Here is a 17,349-nt window from a genome sequence, read left to right on the forward strand (position 1 = left end):
TAGGGTGCGAGTATGCTCATTATACCATGGTGTCAAACTGTTTTCCTTAACCTTCCTTAAGCGTAAAGGAGCAACTTTATTTAAAGTGCTAGAAAAGAGAGAGTCCATAGTTTCTGTTACATCATCAAGTTGTTCTGAGGTTTTGGATATGCTAAGGAATTTGGATACATCAGGAAGATAACTTAAAAAGCAGTCTTTTGTGGTAGAAGTGATGGTTCTTCCATACTTGTAACAAGAAGTAGAATTTACAATTTTGGCTATATGAATTTTGCAAAGAACTAAATAATGATCTGAGATATCATCACTTGGCTGAATAATTTCAACACCATCAACATCAATTCCATGTGACAGTATTAAATCTAGAGTATGATTTCGACAATGAGTAGGTCCTGAAACGTGTTGTCTCACACCAATAGAGTTCAGAATGTCTATAAATGCTGATCCCAATGCATCGTTTTCATTATCAACATGGATATTAAAATCACCAACTATTAAAACTTTATCTGCAGCCAGAACTAACTTGGATGTAAAATCACCAAACTCTTTAATAAAGTCTGTATGGTGCCCTGGTGGCCTGTATACAGTAGCCAATACAAACATAACAGGGGATTTATCATTAACATTTGTTTCTTTGGATAATGTTATATGAAGTACCATTACTTCAAATGAGTTATACTTGAAGCCTGCCCTCTGAGAAATCCTGAAAACGTTGTTATAAATTGAAGCAAGACCTCCACCTTTGCCTTTTAGACGTGGCTCATGTTTATAACAGTAATCTTGGGGGGTGGACTCATTTAAAATAATGTAATCATCAGGTTTTAGCCAGGTTTCTGTCAAACAGAGTACATCTATATTATGATCAGTGATCATATTATTTACAAAAAGTGTTTTCGTAGAAAGGGATCTGATATTCAATAAGCCAAGCTTTATCATTTGTTTATCCATATTGCTTCTGTTTTTTATTTGTTGAACCTCAATTAAATTGTTAATCTTAACTTGTTTTGGACGTTTTTTGTATTTTCTAGTTCGGGGAACAGACACAGTCTCTATAGTGTGATATCTAGGTGAAAAAGTCTCTATGTGCTGAGAATTAACTGACCTCTGTGACGGGAGGCAGCTAGCAGACGGTCGGTTTAGCCAGTCTGTCTGCTTCCTGACCTGGGCCCCAGTTAGTCAAGTATAAACACTAAGACTATTTGCCATATTTCTAGAGAGAAAAGTGGCGCCACCCCAGGAGGGATGAAGACCATCTCTTTTCAACAGGTCAGGTCTGCCCCAAAAGCTCGTCCAATTGTCTATGAAACCTATGTTATTCTGTGGGCACCACTTAGACATCCAGCCATTGAGTGATGACAATCTGCTATGCATCTCATCACCACGGTAAGCAGGGAGGGGACCAGAGCATATTACAGTGTCTGACATCGTGCTTGCAAGTTCACACACCTCTTTAATGTTATTTTTAGTGATCTCCGACTGGCGAAGTCGAACATCATTAGCGCCGGCATGAATAACAATCTTACTGTATTTACGTTTAGCATTAGCCAGCACTTTTAAATTTGCCAAGATGTCAGGCGCTCTGGCTCCCGGTAAACATTTGACTATGGTGGCTGGTGTCTCTATATTCACGTTCCGTACAATAGAATCACCAATAACTAGAGCACTTTCATCAGGTTTCTCAGTGGGTGAATCACTGAGTGGGGAGAACCTGTTTAATGTTTTGATCGGAACAGAAGAGCGGTGTTTTGACCCACGACTACGCTGCCTCACCGTCACCCAGTTGCCCTGCTGCTGGGGCTCTGTTTCCGGAACCGAACAATGTACAGGAATCCCTGAGCTAGACGCATCCAAAGCTGTATCTAGAGCCCTAACATTCTTACTGTCCTCAATTAAAGTTTGGATGCGTGTCTCTAATTCTGAAATCTTCTCTGTCAGCCTAACTATTTCCCTGCATTTATCACATGTGAATCCCTCATCAGCGACAGAGATAGATAAACTGTACATGTGGCAAGAGGTGCAAGAAACAATGATAGGAGAAGCCATTACTCACCGTGCTTGATGAAAATTCTTACTGCGGTTGTTTGATGAACTTGTGAAAAACTGGAGCGAGGGAGAGGAGAAAAGAAAACAGCGATAGGTTCGAATGAAAACGCTAATGACAAGCTAACGAGTGCTAACGCTTTGCAGGTGTACTGCACTCACGTAAATAAAATAAAAGTGAACGATCAAAGTTAATCTGATAAGATTGATCGATAATATCAGAAATATGGTGTGAATTAAGTTATATTTTACCACTTTAAAAAACAGAGAGTGATAGTAAGATAAAGATTCTAGAGAAAAAAATAAAATAAAAACAGCTACACGGAGCTACAATTTGCTACAGAAGGCCAACAGGAAGTAGAGAAAACACTGTCCAACCAAGCATACTTTCCCAAAAGAACGCGCCGAATGTCCAAAAAAGGAACCTGTAACAGTGCTGACTGCTCTACGCCCCTCTACTACGAGAGCTGTAGTGATAGCGGTTGCCAGATAACAAGAGTTTAAATCTCCGAATCAGAGCTCCACTGTTACAAGGATACATTTTCTGCCCGGCGTTTGCTTATTTTAAGCAATCTGGCAACCATGCGCACGTGCTCACTCCTCATTGCGGAAGAGCCGCTGACGATAATCTGAAAACACTAACAAGCTGGAATTGAGCGATCTAATGAAAACGTCGTTCAGCCGGTCTGTGTTCTGTCGTGAGATCTCAACTGTATTGTTTGCGTTTGTGATCGCAAAATAAATGCACTTACTCGACCGCTGATGTTTGAATAGAGAAACATAGGCTATGGCCATTTGGAATTACTATTGGGGAATTTCACTGATATGTTTACCAGTTTCCATAATATAGACAGAGAAAATGCAAAAGTCTTTGGTATTCATTTATATATATTTATATATAAAAATAGCTATGTGCTTCAGCAACTAGCTCCCCATCTAAGAGGGTTTTTAGTGTCAGTAGGAACATAGTTTCATGCCACAGAGCTTCTCTTAAAACCACAGACAGTTGACAGACTTGTGTTCTTAGCTTAAAAACTTGTTAAAAAAAATAAAATAAAATACTTATCCCAGTTGCATAGTTTAAATTGTGAATTGCATGCACTAAAAAGTTGACAGAATGCACTTTCTGTAACTGTTACTTAATTTGCACTGCTTCAGCTACATATAGGCCTACATGTATTCATTTAATAAAAAGCAGTAAGTGATCTCTTGGTCTAGATTTTTTAACTGCTTAAATTAGCTGTTTAATCTAAATGTTTTTTTTAATGGGCAAAAGAAAATCATGTTTTATCTTTTATTATTTAAATGCAAACATATCGAGATATATATTGAATATCGTAAAAAATTTGGCAATATCGAGATATCATTTTTTTTTTTTGTATATCGCCCAGCCCTAATACCAGGTAGAATTTTGGAGTTTTTACTTTTTTTTTTTTTTTTGCTAGTGAGTGCAGGCCACTAAAATCAATTTAAGTAAGTGAGCAAAATAAAGTAAACTGTGACATATTTTACCCAAAACTTCTTCATACAATGGACTAACAGTAAAATTGGTTAAAAAAATTAATAAATGGGACCAAAAACATTAAAACCATTAGCAAAAGCTTTTAAAGTAATGCATTGTACAGGGTGTGAAAAAGCAGCATTATTTGAGCCATATATGGTGGCTCAATATAAGACTATAGGCTCTCTTTCTTTTAGTAATGGAGGGGCAAAATTCACATGAATTGCTCTCTTGCTGTATTTGTTTGAGCATGTGAATTAAGACGACAAAACAAAAGCATTATTGTCATTTTAGGATTCAGCTAATGCTCATTACCACCCATTTATTTCTGCAGATACAGCAAATATCATTTTCTTGTTTTGTTCTCTTATTACAATGGCAAATCTTTATTTAATCATAAACTTCATAAAATTGTATTATCCTAATCTCTAAAATTTGTATGTTCTTACACAAGTTTGCATCACGTAGTTCTTAAAATCTTTTCCTTTTTTTGTACTAGAGAAAAGGACAAAATTATTAATTGGTTTGTATGTTTTAAGCATAAATCTAGCAACATTTGCCAGGTTTACACGTGAAGCAAGGATAAAAAAGTATGGAAAAAATCTCTTAAACAAGTCTTATCTTACACAAGACATAAATTTGTCTTATTTGAAGGATGTTTAGAATTTTTTCTAGAAAACTAGACTAAAATCATGGTAACACTTTATTTTAAAGTGTCCTTGTTACACGTTACACGTACGTATAATAACAAAAAAATGTATATTAATAAGTACGCCACAAGGTTGAGATGTTTTCTTTCAAATCAAAGTGTAAATATATGTAAAAAACGTATCCTTGTGGTGCCACTGATACAGAAGAGTGTACGCTGCCTGCTTTCAGCTCATATTCTCCAAAATGGAGCTACAGTGATGTGGAGAGACACAGAGGAGACAAATTGTTGAATAGTCATTATTTTTGTTCTCTTCGTGTGCAAAACGTATTCTTGTTGCTACATAATGTTACGGTTGTAACACTGATGGCAGATGGACTATTCTGAAGATGTTTTTCATACTTTTCTGGACCTTGACAGTGTAACTTACTTGGCAGTCTATGCGACAGTCACAAGCCTCCCGGTTTTCATCCAAAATATCTTAAATTATGTTCTGAAGACGAACAAAGCTTTTATGGTTTAGGAACGACATGGGGTTAAGTGATTAATGACAAAATTTTCATTTTGGGGTGGAGTATTCCTTTAAATATATAATTCCACCATAACAAGGACACCTTAAAACTTGTGTGTGTGTGCTAATGACTATAACTAGACTGCTGTCTGCAGGCTGTCCTTGAGCCCATATGATGACAGCAGCTTTGAAAAAGAGCTTTTGGAGTCGGCGACGGCTGGACAGGTTCACAAACTCGCATACCAGAGCAGCGAAGCAGCCTAGCCAACATTGTTTAGCAAAGCATGATGCTGGTTTCCTGGAGAGTGTCATCAGGGAGACTAGAGCACACGGCTCCATCCTTGCACATTTACACACACACACACACACACACACACACACACACACACACACACACACGCAGTGGTCTTCCTTCCACTGCTAAATTTAGTGACAGCTGCACCTCTGAGACAAACACACTCAAGGAGGCTGCTGTTGAATGGAATCTCATGACATCACAGGAAGAGAGGGGGTGGGGGAGGGGCCTCGTGGCTGAATAACAGACATGTCATCACCCTGTTAGCATTTCAGATGACATCATCAGCAGTTCTGCAGTCGCAGCTTTCATCTCAAAGCCACTTTTGGTTATAATTTCATCAGATGACCGCAGGTCTGATATGTTAAGTGCAGTTTTGAGAGTGAGACAGGCTTGATTTATAAAAGTGCAGCAAAACTTGATTATTTCTTTAGGAGTGGAAGGGATAAATCACTTTTTCCCCTTCCAGCTGAGAGAGCAGGTTAAACTCGGGGCAGAGCGTCAGAAATGCAACTCCCACAGCACAAACTGTGACTAAAATCTGTGATAGCAAAGTCATTTCTGATGCAGAGCGCATCAGATGAGTTTGTGCCGTTCCTCGTGTCCTAATTCCTGTATTCAGGAAGAGGCTAAGACTGGGAGTGCTGATCTGGCACCGGGTCCGCCGTGTCCCTGATGATCTAGATCGCTGTGAAGAGAAAAATAAAACAGGCCTCCTATTTTGAGATGTTCTATGAATGCAGCTCCATATCTCTCTCTTCCACCTCCACATATGCACCGCGGGGCCTGTGTTTTCACTCTCTCTGCATAATAAGATTAAGCAGTGGTTTCCTGACATTGTGGATCTGGTGCCTCTCCCAGCTCCTCTCCCCCACGCCGAGCTGATGGCGAGTGGGCGTTGAATCTCGGCTAAGCAGCGGTCCCGCGTGGGGTCTGCGTGGGTCGTTCGGGGATGCGCTGCTCTGGCAGGAAATTGTTTAAAACGGAATTATAAAACCAAAGCAGTTTTCCTGCCAACTCTCTGCCACCCTCCATCCTTAGAGACAACAAAAAGTGGCAGAGAGCAGGAAGTTAGTTAGGGGCCCGTCCCTGTAGAGGGAGATTCACAGAGGGAATCTATTACTGGGATCGTGAACTCTGACAGCAGCTGATAAACTGAAGGTGATTGAGATGTTTTCGGAGTGCCTTTATAAAGTCAGTGAATCATGTGCTTCTGGATGACTTTGTCTCCCTTTTGTGCTGAGATGCTCTCCTCTGATTGGTTTCTTCCCTCTGTTTCCTCTCTATAGATCGACTTGGAGCCCGAGGGCAAAGTGCATGTCATCATCGATCTGACAGGATCCTCCAGTGAAGGTGAGTCCACAGCAAATTCACACAAGAAACAAACTGCTACGAAGACAGCTATAGTTTGGTTGAAGTCAGTTGTTATATATTTTTTTTACATTCAAAAGCTTGGGGTCGTTAAGATTTTTTACTAACTAATGGTTTTATTCAGCAAGAATGCAATGAATTGTTCAAAAGACGTTTACAGTATATTGTCACTAAAGATTTCTATTTCAAATAAATGCAGTTATTTTTAATCTTTCTATTCATCGAAAATCGGATATAAAATATTACTTTTTACACAAAAATGTAATGTAGCGTAAATGTTTTAGAATTAATAAAAATATAAAATTTGTATTGAAAATAATATAATTTCTTGAGCATCAAATCAGTGTATTAGAATGATTTCTGAAGGACCACGTGGCACTGAAAACTGGAATAATGGCTGCTGAAAATTAATTTACAATTTTTTTAAAAAGAAAACATTTTAAATTGCATTCATTTTTCACAATATAACTGATTTTACTGTTTTAAATAAATGCAACCTTATGAGCATAAGAGACTCAAAACATTTAAAAACATTTAGTATAGGGACCAATAGTAGCTTATTACCATATTATTAACATATTGTCTGTTTATTAGTACTTATAAAGTACATATTCTGCATGACCATATTCTACATTCCTAATCCTACACAAATCCTAAACTTAATATATACCTTACTTACTACCAATAAGCAGCTAATTATGAGTTTATTGAGGCAAAAGTCACAGTTAATGGTTTGTTAATTGCGAGAATTGGACCTTAAAATAAAGTCTGACCAAAAAAATCTCACCAATTCCAAATGTTGGTGGTGTCCTTGTTTATGTAAACCAAATGTTCAAACATTTTATTTGTTAAACCAAATGTTATTTTTCATCTGCCATTTTAATCAGTCTAAATCTCTGAAAAGTGATAAACAGAAAAACTGTCACTAAAACAAACAAAAATAAATAAAAATGTAACACTGGTTTTGTGTGATCAATGACAACGGAATAGTAATGATCAGAGGACTGGGTTGTCTGTCCTGATGGTGGGTGTTTGATAGATTCATGAAATCCTCTTGGTTTTGTGATACATCATTAGTGCATTAGAAAAGCCTGCGCCAAGATTCTTGTGTGTGTGTGGAAAGCAGCAGTGTCCATTAGGGAAATCCCACACTTTAACGCTTCTGTGTGTGTGTGTGTGCGCGCGGGGGCTGAAGCTGTTCTTTCCTGGGTGTGTGTCGAGCATAATGTTCTGAGAGTCCACTCACAGACCTGAAGCTGGTGCTGGGAGATACCTGTCTTCATTTGAGGTAAACTAATGATGCAGACTCAAAGCAGCTATAGCTTTGAGAAATAGCTTTGTTTAATCCCCCACTTATAACTGACTGCATGCATTAGTGGAGATGATCATGACAGATAATCTTCACTGAATAACAATTTAAAATTCAGACAATAGAGACAAAATTCAGACAACTGTCTTTCTTATTTAAAGAGACGGTTTTCCCAAAAATGAAAATTCTGTTATCACCTACTTATGCCATCACGTGTTTTAGGAGGAGTCTTAACTTTTATAAAGATTATCTTTTTGAGTTTGAGACTTTAGTCTTTGCAACTTTAGGGATCTTATCTATTCACAAACAGCTTGTAACACTCCAAAAAGAAAGGAAAACTTGAAATCACATCATATGACCCCTTTAAAAGTCAGGACTACTGTCACCATATGCAACATTTTCCCATTTATACACTTTTAAAAATAAAGGCTCTATCTATGGTTCATCTATGGTTCCATGAAGAACGTTTAAGATCATTAACTCTTTCCATTGTACAGAAGGTTCTTTACAGTGGAAAAAGGTTAATCAGATTGTTAAAAGATTTGTCAGACCGATTATCAACTGTTCACTGAAAAGGTTCTTTGTGGAACCCACAATGGTTCTTTTATGACATGACTGCAGAACACCCTTTTTGAAACCTTTTTAAGAGTGTATCTGTGTATGTAAGAGTGGACTGTTCTGCTTAAGCAGTCCTTTTAAACACACAGTTATTGTATGGTTTCAAAAACCTTTGTACAAAACATGAGTCATGTGGACTATTGTTAGGATGTTTTTTGTCATTTTTGGATCTTTTATGAAGAAAAGTATTAACAAAAAGTAATTCCGGCCAATTTGGATTGAAACAAATGTGAGTAAATGATGACCCAACATTATTTTTAGGTTTCACTGACCCTATTAAAGCATGTATCCTTTTCATTTTATATATTATTGATGTTTTGACACACTAGGCTAATTCATCAATGAGCTGGGATAATAGGCCTGTAAATGTGTACGTTAACACACAAATGCAAGGGCCAACGTACAACTACACTGCGCCCACACAAAGGCACATCAACATACAGGCGCAACAGACAATAAAACACACATAACAAGCACTGTCTAAATAATAGTGGTGTTGTCTGGATGTTGCATTAATCACAGGCCTCTTTGCAGAGATGTCAGTAAACTGAGGATGAGCTCGGCTGGAGATCACTTAATTCTAGCATCTCCATGCAAACAGTCAGTTAGTGCTAATGTGTGTCTTTGCTCTGGGCATAAATGAGAGCTCAGGATCCCTCCAGTTTATATCCAGCGGCCTACGATGTGAACATTCTCAAGAACTCCCAGTAAGCACACTTTTAGGTCATGACTAGGGTTGGGAACTGAGAACTGATTCTGTAAAAAAAAATATATAAATCAGCATATTAGAATGATTTCTGAATGATCATGTTACACTGAAGCCTGGAGTAATGGCCGATGAAAATTCAGCACTGCATCCCAGAAACAAATTCTATTTTACAGTATATTTTATATATATATATATATATATATATATATGATTTTCATGACATTTGCTTCTGAAATTGGTTCTCGCACTGCATATAAAAAACAAATACTGTGCTATTATTCGGCAAAGAACATACAGCATGACCAATTACATTTAATTTCCTGACTGAATGACTCTTGGACAGCATGACAAGTGAAATCCGAACACCAAGCTAATGACTCTTATGAGCCAGTTTTGTATATGAGTGTAACGATAAAAACATCCTAGTCATCGGCAAGGAGGCGGGAACCGGCGGACAATCAAACGACATTTAATAATTCAAAATAAACACAAAACAGCGCACCAGCCCCTCACGGACGACTCGTGCGTTCAAATAAAACCCAAAACACAACTAAAAGCCCAGGCCTGGTCCTCTCTCGTCCTTCACTGTCGTTGCTCCAGTTTTATATCCTTCCATCTCCTACGTGGGACTCGAGACCTGCAGTGGGTCGCAGGTGCCACTGATTTCCCAATCATTGCCGGCCTCCCTCCTTGCTCCTACGTCCCTCGGCCCCGCCCCACTCGCCACATACCCCCATCGCCCCTCGCAGGCCGGGGGGTACCCTCGAGACTGCGCTCTACCCCCCCCCTCCCTCCGGGGGGGACCGCTCACGGGGACCTGCGGGAACCTGGGGGTAGGACAGACGAGGCGAGAGAAAAGGAGATGGAAGGAGGAGCGACAGAGACGAGAGAGGGGAGAGAGAAAAAATAAATAAATAAAAAATTCGGTTCCCAGACGCACTGCTGCTCGGCCCTCCTCCGGCTGGGCGATCTCCTCCGCGGTGCCTGGCGGTGGCACTGGACGGCCCTCGGCGGACGGCACGACACTCCTCCGCCGCCCGGTGGACGGCGACGGCTCCTCCGGTTTTGGGCAGCCGGCAGGAGTCCCCCGTTCCCTGCTCCTCCCCGTTCAGGCGGACGGCAGCAGGCTCCGGCTCTCTGGCGATTGGCGCCGACTCCTCCGCTCCCTCACGGACGGCAGCCGCCCCTCCATATCGTGGGCGGTCGGCAGCGAGCTCGCCCGTCCCCGGCAACTCGCTCCAGTCCACCGCCTCGAGCGTCCATGGCGGCATCCCCCTGCCAGCTCTGTGGCACAGCGGATTCACCACAGCGGCGAGGGATCTTCAGCAGCGCGTCCCTCCTTCTCCCGGGCTTCGGCACCACTGTAATGATAAAACCTTCATAGTCATCTGGAAGGAGGCGGGAACCGGCGGACAATCAAATGAAGCTTTAATTACAAAATAAACACACACAGCGCACCAGCCCCTCATGGACGACTGGTGCGCACAAAATAAAAACCAAAACACAACTAAAATCCCAGGCCTGGTCCTCTCTCCTCCTTCACTGTCGTCGCTCCAGTTTTATATCCTTCCATCTCCTACGTGGGACTCGAGACCGGCAGTGGGTCGCAGGTGCCACTGATTTCCCAATCATTTCCGGCCTCCTTCCTTGTTCCTATGTCCCTCGGCCCTGCCCCACTCACCACAATGAGCCAGTTATAAAGAAACCGCTCGACCAGTGAAGTTTTACTCTCCAGAAAATGACTCTTGTAAACTGATCCATTCATCAAATCAAAAACAGACAACCAGTGAAATCCGATCACCAAGCTAATGACTCTCATGAGCTGATTCTTTTAGTAAATCAAAAACAAACAGCTTGACCAGTAAAGTTGGAATCTCAAGTGTTTTTTTTATTCTTTTTAGTGAATCACAGATCCTTCTGAATCAGTTAATTTCTCAACCAATCTGAGTGGCATAGTTTTTATGTCTGACTCCATGATCCAGGAATTGGTATGATAACAGAACATTAAGGAATGGGAATATTTAAGAGGAATCTAATTTTTTTTTTAAAAACAATAAGACCAAGAATGACAACTGTATTACGGTCCACACCAACACACAATAACCTTCTGTTTATTATTAGCATGCACTGCAGTTACATCGTCTGTCACTTTAAATGCTTGAGCTCTTTAAAGCAGGATTGATTAGCATTGATTAGTCATTTTTATCGTAAAAAAATGTAAAATGATTCCGTGAGTATTGTTTCTCTGTGCTGTGAGTTAGTAGTTGAGGTGTGGATAGTTAATGTTGTAGGGATGCATCAAACTTTAAACTCTTAGTCGAAGCCAAAGCCAAAGCCAAAATTTTTTTTTACACTGGGCCGAAGGCTGGATACAGAACATAGTTTTTCGCATTTTTCCCCATATGTATTTTTCCCTTTTTTTTCCTTTTTTTTTTAACCATTGCATATCATTAAATAGCCAAAATGTGCTTTTTACTGTTTTGTCTTGCTTTAAAAAAATAAAAATCAATTACAAAACAACAATTTAAAAATTTTACTTAACACTGAATTTCTTTTTTACATTTTAGAAGACATTATACCAATAAAGCACAGTTTAATTTAAAATGAAGTATTTTTTACTTACAAATAAATGCAGCCTGGCTGAGTGTAAGAGGCTTCTTTTAAAATAGTAAAAAATATTACAGATCCCAATTTGGTCTCGTGCTTTGAACCCTGGTGCCGTGAGATTGTGCGGCGTTGTTTGATGCAATTTGTGCATGTATTAGAAAACACAACGTTCTGCAGTTTAATTAAGGCCATTTCGCGATTTCAATAATCATACAGTAACCAGCAACAACCACCCCTTCCTCTTCTCATCGACGACAAGCAATGCAGTACTAAACAGTCTCTCGCTAGTCAGTGCTTGTAATGATTTTTGCCTCTTTCTCTGACATTTTTAAACCCTTCTACATTGCCGACTTGTATGCAAGATTAGTGCGTACCTCTATTTGCTATTTTGCTATTTCCAGCCTTATAATTCTGGTTGCCAAACATTGGTGCATCCTTAGTAAGAATGGGCCTTAACACAAATAGTTACATTTCTTACAATTCCCATCCCAAGTCATGACCTTTTATCTTTGCTACAATGGCGGCCATACTACCATTAGCAATTGAGAGCAGTTTTTGGTACCTAGAAGTGTTGTCATTTTTCCACAAACAGATCCAATCAATGAGTCTTAACACACACAAGACACAGGGAAGAGCCTCTTTTTAGATATGAAGGGCAGTTGAGTTATTTTCAGTGGCACCTCAAGCTACGCAGCCCAGAATAGCTCAGGCACTCGGGTGTCCTTGCTTTCTGTAAAATTACCCACGTTCCTACCTTCCAGACCCAACGTCCCACTAGGCTCTTCTGTGAGTTAAGCCCAATTCAGAGTGCAAATTTTCATTGCTGTTTAAAGACTGATGATATCAGAGGCTTCTGAACTGAGCTGCGCTGGTCACAGATGTTTCATTTGGATAAATGAAATATATTTCAGTCTTTTCCACTGTCTGAGTGTGTTTATATATACATAAATCTTGAGATATTGAAAAGAAAATGGGAGCAATAAAGTATCCTGGCTCCAACCTGCTTTGAGTAAATTTGTCCCTATTGCCTTTATAAGCTCACTGTTTCAGATGAGAGGTGACAGACGCTGTGCTACTGTCTTTACACTTCTCTGTTTATAGTGATCCTCTCATTAGCCAAATGTATTCCTCCTTCCTCAGGCTTCTGACTCATTCCACTATTCAATACATTTAACAAAATTATAGGATAACCAACACAGGTTGAAAAAAGGAATAAGCAGGAAGTGTGTGCGTGCGTGCGTGTGTGTGTGTGTGTGTGTGTGTGTGTGTGTGTGTGCATGTGTGTGTCTACAGAGTAAAAACGTTGTTTGTGGGGTGCAGCATGTTAGTTGTCCAGGATTCAAAATAGCAGGTGGTACTGAGCCGTGGATTAGCAGACAGACACACATTCACACTCAAAACAATGGCGAAAAGTGATGGTGTAGAATCAGATGCTATATATATATATATATGTATGTATGTATGTATATCTATCTATATATATATATATATATATAGGGATGCAGTGATGAATTTTCATCGGCAATTACCAGGCTTCAATGTAACATGATCATTCAGAAATTTATTATCTGTGTTTAAACTGTTGTGCTGCTTAATATTTTTTGGTACCTTTTTTAATTTGAATCTTTGATTAAATAGTTAAAAAGAATAGCATTTATTCAAAATAGAAATCTTTTTTAACAATATGAGTCTTTACTATCACTTTTGATCCACATAAGACATCCTTGCTGAATAAAAGTGTCAATTTATTTAAAAAAATAAATGAAAAAAAAAAAATAATAATAATAATAAATAAAAAATATATGTGTGTGTGTGTGTGTGTGTGTTTATGTATGTATGTATGGTACAGACCAAAAGTTTGGACACACCTTCTCATTCAAAGAGTTTTTTTTATTTTCATGACTATGAAAATTGTAGATTCACACTGAAGGCATCAAAACTATGAATTAACACATGTGGAATTATATTCATAACAAAAAAGTGTGAAACAACTGAAAATATGTCATATTCTAGGTTCTTTAAAGTAGCCACCTTTTGCTTTGATTACTGCTTTGCACACTCTTGGCATTCTCTTGATGAGCTTCAAGAGGTAGTCTCCTGAAATGGTTTTCACTTCACAGGTGTGCCCTGTCAGGTTTAATAAGTGTGATTTCTTGCCTTATAAATGGGGTTGGGACCATCAGTTGTGTTGTGCAGAAGTCAGGTGGATACACAGCTGATAGTCCTACCGAATAGACTGTTAGAATTTATATTATGGCAAGAAAAAAGCAGCTAAGTACAGGAAAAAGAGTGGCCATCATTACTTTAAGAAATGAAGGTCAGTCAGTCCGAAAAATTGGGAAAACTTTGAAAGTGTCCCCAAGTGCAGTCATAAAAACCATCAAGTGCTACAAAGAAACTGGCTCACATGCGGACCGCCCCAGGAAAGGAAGACCAAGAGTCACCTCTGCTGCGGAGGATAAGTTCATCCGAGTCACCAGCCTCAGAAATCGCAGGTTAACAGCAGCTCATATTAGAGACCAGGTCAATGGCACACGGAGTTCTAGCAGCAGACACCTCTCTAGAACAACTGTTAAGAGGAGACCGTGTGAATCAGGCCTTCATGGTAGAATATCTGCTAGGAAACCACTGCTAAAGAAAGGCAACTAGCAGAAGAGACTTGTTTAGGCTAAATAAAGTGAAAGTGACGTGACATTCAGCCAAGTATGGTGACCCATACTCAGAATTCATGCTCTGCATTTAACCCATCCAAAGCGCACACACACAGAGCAGTGAACACACACCCACACTGTGAACACACACCCGGAGCAGTGGGCAGCCATTTGTTCTGCGGCGCCCAGGGAGCAGTTGGGGGTTCGATGCCTTGCTCAAGGGCACCTAAGTCGTGGTATTGAAGGTGGAGAGAGCACTGTACATGCACTCCCCCCACCCACAATTCCTGCTGGCCCGAGACTCGAATTAACAACCCTTTGATTGGGAGTCCGACTCTCTAACCATTAGGCCACGACTTCCCTAACACAAGCAATAACACAAGGAATGGACATTAGACCAGTGGAAATCTGTGCTTTGGTCTGATGAGTCCAAATTTGAGATTTTTGGTTCCAACCACCGTGTCTTTGTGAGACGCAGAAAAGGTGAACGGATGCCTCCATGCCTGGTTCCCACCGTGAAGCATGGAGGAGGAGGTGTGATGGTGTGGGGGTGCTTTGCTGGTGACACTGTTGGGGATTTATTAAAAATTGAAGACATACTGAACCAGCATGGCTTCCACAGCATCTTGCAGCGGCATGCTATTCCATCCGGTTTGCGTTTAGTTGGACCATCATTTATTTTTCAACAGGACAATGACCCCAAACACACCTCCAGGCTGTGTAAGGGCTATTTGACCAAGAAGGAGAGTGATGGGGTGGTGCGCCAGATGACCTGGCCTCCACAGTCACCGGACCTGAACCCAATCGAGATGGTTTAGGGGTGACCTGGACCGCAGACAGAAGGCAAAAGGGCCAACAAGTGCTAAGCATCTCTCAGGGAACTCCTTCAAGACTGTTGGAAGACCATTTCAGGTGACTACCTCTTGAAGCTCATCAAGAGAATGCCAAGAGTGTGCAAAGCAGTAATCAAAGCAAAAGGTGGCTACTTTGAAGAACCTATGAATCTATGAACCTGTGAATCTACAATTTTCATAGTCATGAAAATAAAGAAAACTCTTTGAATGAGAAGGTGTGTCCAAACGTTTGGTCTGTACTGTATATAGTAACACAACATTTACATTTTGAATGAACACTTGTTTTTAAATGTTTTAATTATTAAAGAATCCTGAAAAATTTATCACAGGTCCCAAAAAATATTAAGCAGCGCAACTGTTTCCAACATTGATTATAAGTCACCATTGAACATAAAAAAAATCTTACTGACCAAACTTTTGAATGGCACTGTATCATAACTCATTAAGATTTTTTTTTATTTTTATAAATTATTATGTTTATTCAGCAGAGTTGTATCACAGTACAACAGTTTCAATTTCAGTTTTTCAATTTCTTGAGCTTCAAACCATCATAAACAGGGTTCACATGACAGGGCTGCTGAATAATCGTTTTAAAATATATTAAAAAAGAAATATATTTTAATTATTTATTTATTTATATATTTATTTATTTTAAATTGTGATAACATTTCACAATAGTACTGTTTTTATTTTTTGTTAAATTCATCTTTTGTGAGCATAAGAGACTTTAGTGAAGTTAGTGAGTGAGTGATGACAGTGGTAATCTAAATATCTAAATAAAAATAGGAGAAATTACCCAAATATCCAATACTGATCAATGTATACAATATTAACTGACTGATGAAATCTACGATAACCGATATGCCACCATATATTCTGTTTTATATTAATATATTATTATATTATTATGCTGTATACTCTGTATTAAACTCTATCTAATCTAAGGTATTTAAAATAAAACGAAAAGAAAACAAATTCAAGGCTGGAAATGCTTAAAAACACTTCCTGAACACACACATTACAGTAAAACACAGTCATAGCAAAGACCAAATATTGCTACAGCTGTCTCGAACGAACCCCTTTAACCCCATTTCTGTCCATCTTCTTTCTGATTGGCTGCCCCCATCCACTTCCTGTTCTTCCTACACTTAAACTTTCTCCCAGGGTTAATGTGTTCACCGCTCAGCGAGTGTTAGCCTTTTGCTGCTTATCATGCAAATGTATGCAGGGCTGCTAGGAGATTTGGTATCGGCTATTTTTAGATTTTAGATTTTCTCTCTCTCTCTTTTCCTTAATGAGTTTCTGTATCTGAAGCCGCAGTGTGCTAAATGTTCTCTGTCTATTCCATTTTCCTCTAGGTTTTTTCTTTCTCTCATCAGCTTCCCTGCTCTTCCCTCTTTCCTAAAATCCAAATCTGTATGTTGAGCAGGGGATCTTCTGCGGTCGTTGCGTGTGTTTGTTCAGCGGGGCAGCCAAGGCACCGAGATGGTTTAGATTGCAGGGGTTGCCATGGAAACCAGCCTGTGTGCTCACACTTATAGATGGATGGAGTGGGTGAGAGGTCTGAGAGCAGGAGAGTAGGAAAGAGAGATGGAGAAAAGGGTGAAAGAGTGGACAAGGTCAATCTGAACTATGACATTGCCGTCGTGAAGAGTATTCGGGTTAGTTAGCCATAGCCTCATGCAGATCTTTAGCATTTAAATCCGGCATTATGAAAACATAAGTATTATGTGCGATAATATCTGTACTCTCAATATTGGTGTTGGAGCTCTTAAAGATTCTTAACGTATTTCCCCTCATGCGATTAAGGACCCTCAAAGAAATAATCTGCACTCGTTTTGTAATTTAGAAAGCAAGAGAGATTGAGAGTCATGGGACAGATGGCTAGTTAGATAACATCTCAGATCACTACGCTACTGTGGCTCCATAATACGACTGTGATATCACCTGCCAAGCTTGGCAGAGACATGACTGCTTGACAACATGCTTGTGACTCAACTACATGACATGGACTGCTTCTTTCTTTCTTTCTTTCTTTGAAAGTAATTGTTCCAAAGTTTGGGGTTGGTAGGATTTTCTTACAATTGGATGAATTAATATATTACAAAAATATTTTAAAATTTATTTATTTTTTGCTTTTTTCTATACTTTTAAATGTAATTTATTCCTATGAAGGCAAAGCTGATTTTCTCAGCTGTCTTTACTCCAGTCTTTATAAATGATTCCAATATGCTGAT

General features: G+C 39.4%; 1 protein-coding gene across 1 annotated transcript in view; it reads left to right on the top strand.

The window, feature by feature from the left end:
• LOC132122252 (protein kinase C epsilon type-like) overlaps positions 1-17,349 on the top strand; it is a 77,736-nt gene that overhangs the window by 13,552 nt on the left and 46,835 nt on the right. Inside the window, exon 2 of the mRNA XM_059532290.1 lies at positions 6,283-6,346. Coding sequence (XP_059388273.1) covers positions 6,283-6,346 — 64 coding nt within the window. The remainder of the gene's footprint in view (positions 1-6,282; positions 6,347-17,349) is intronic.

The sequence above is a fragment of the Carassius carassius genome, chromosome 40 (assembly GCF_963082965.1).
Source record: "Carassius carassius chromosome 40, fCarCar2.1, whole genome shotgun sequence".
NCBI lineage: Eukaryota > Metazoa > Chordata > Actinopteri > Cypriniformes > Cyprinidae > Carassius > Carassius carassius.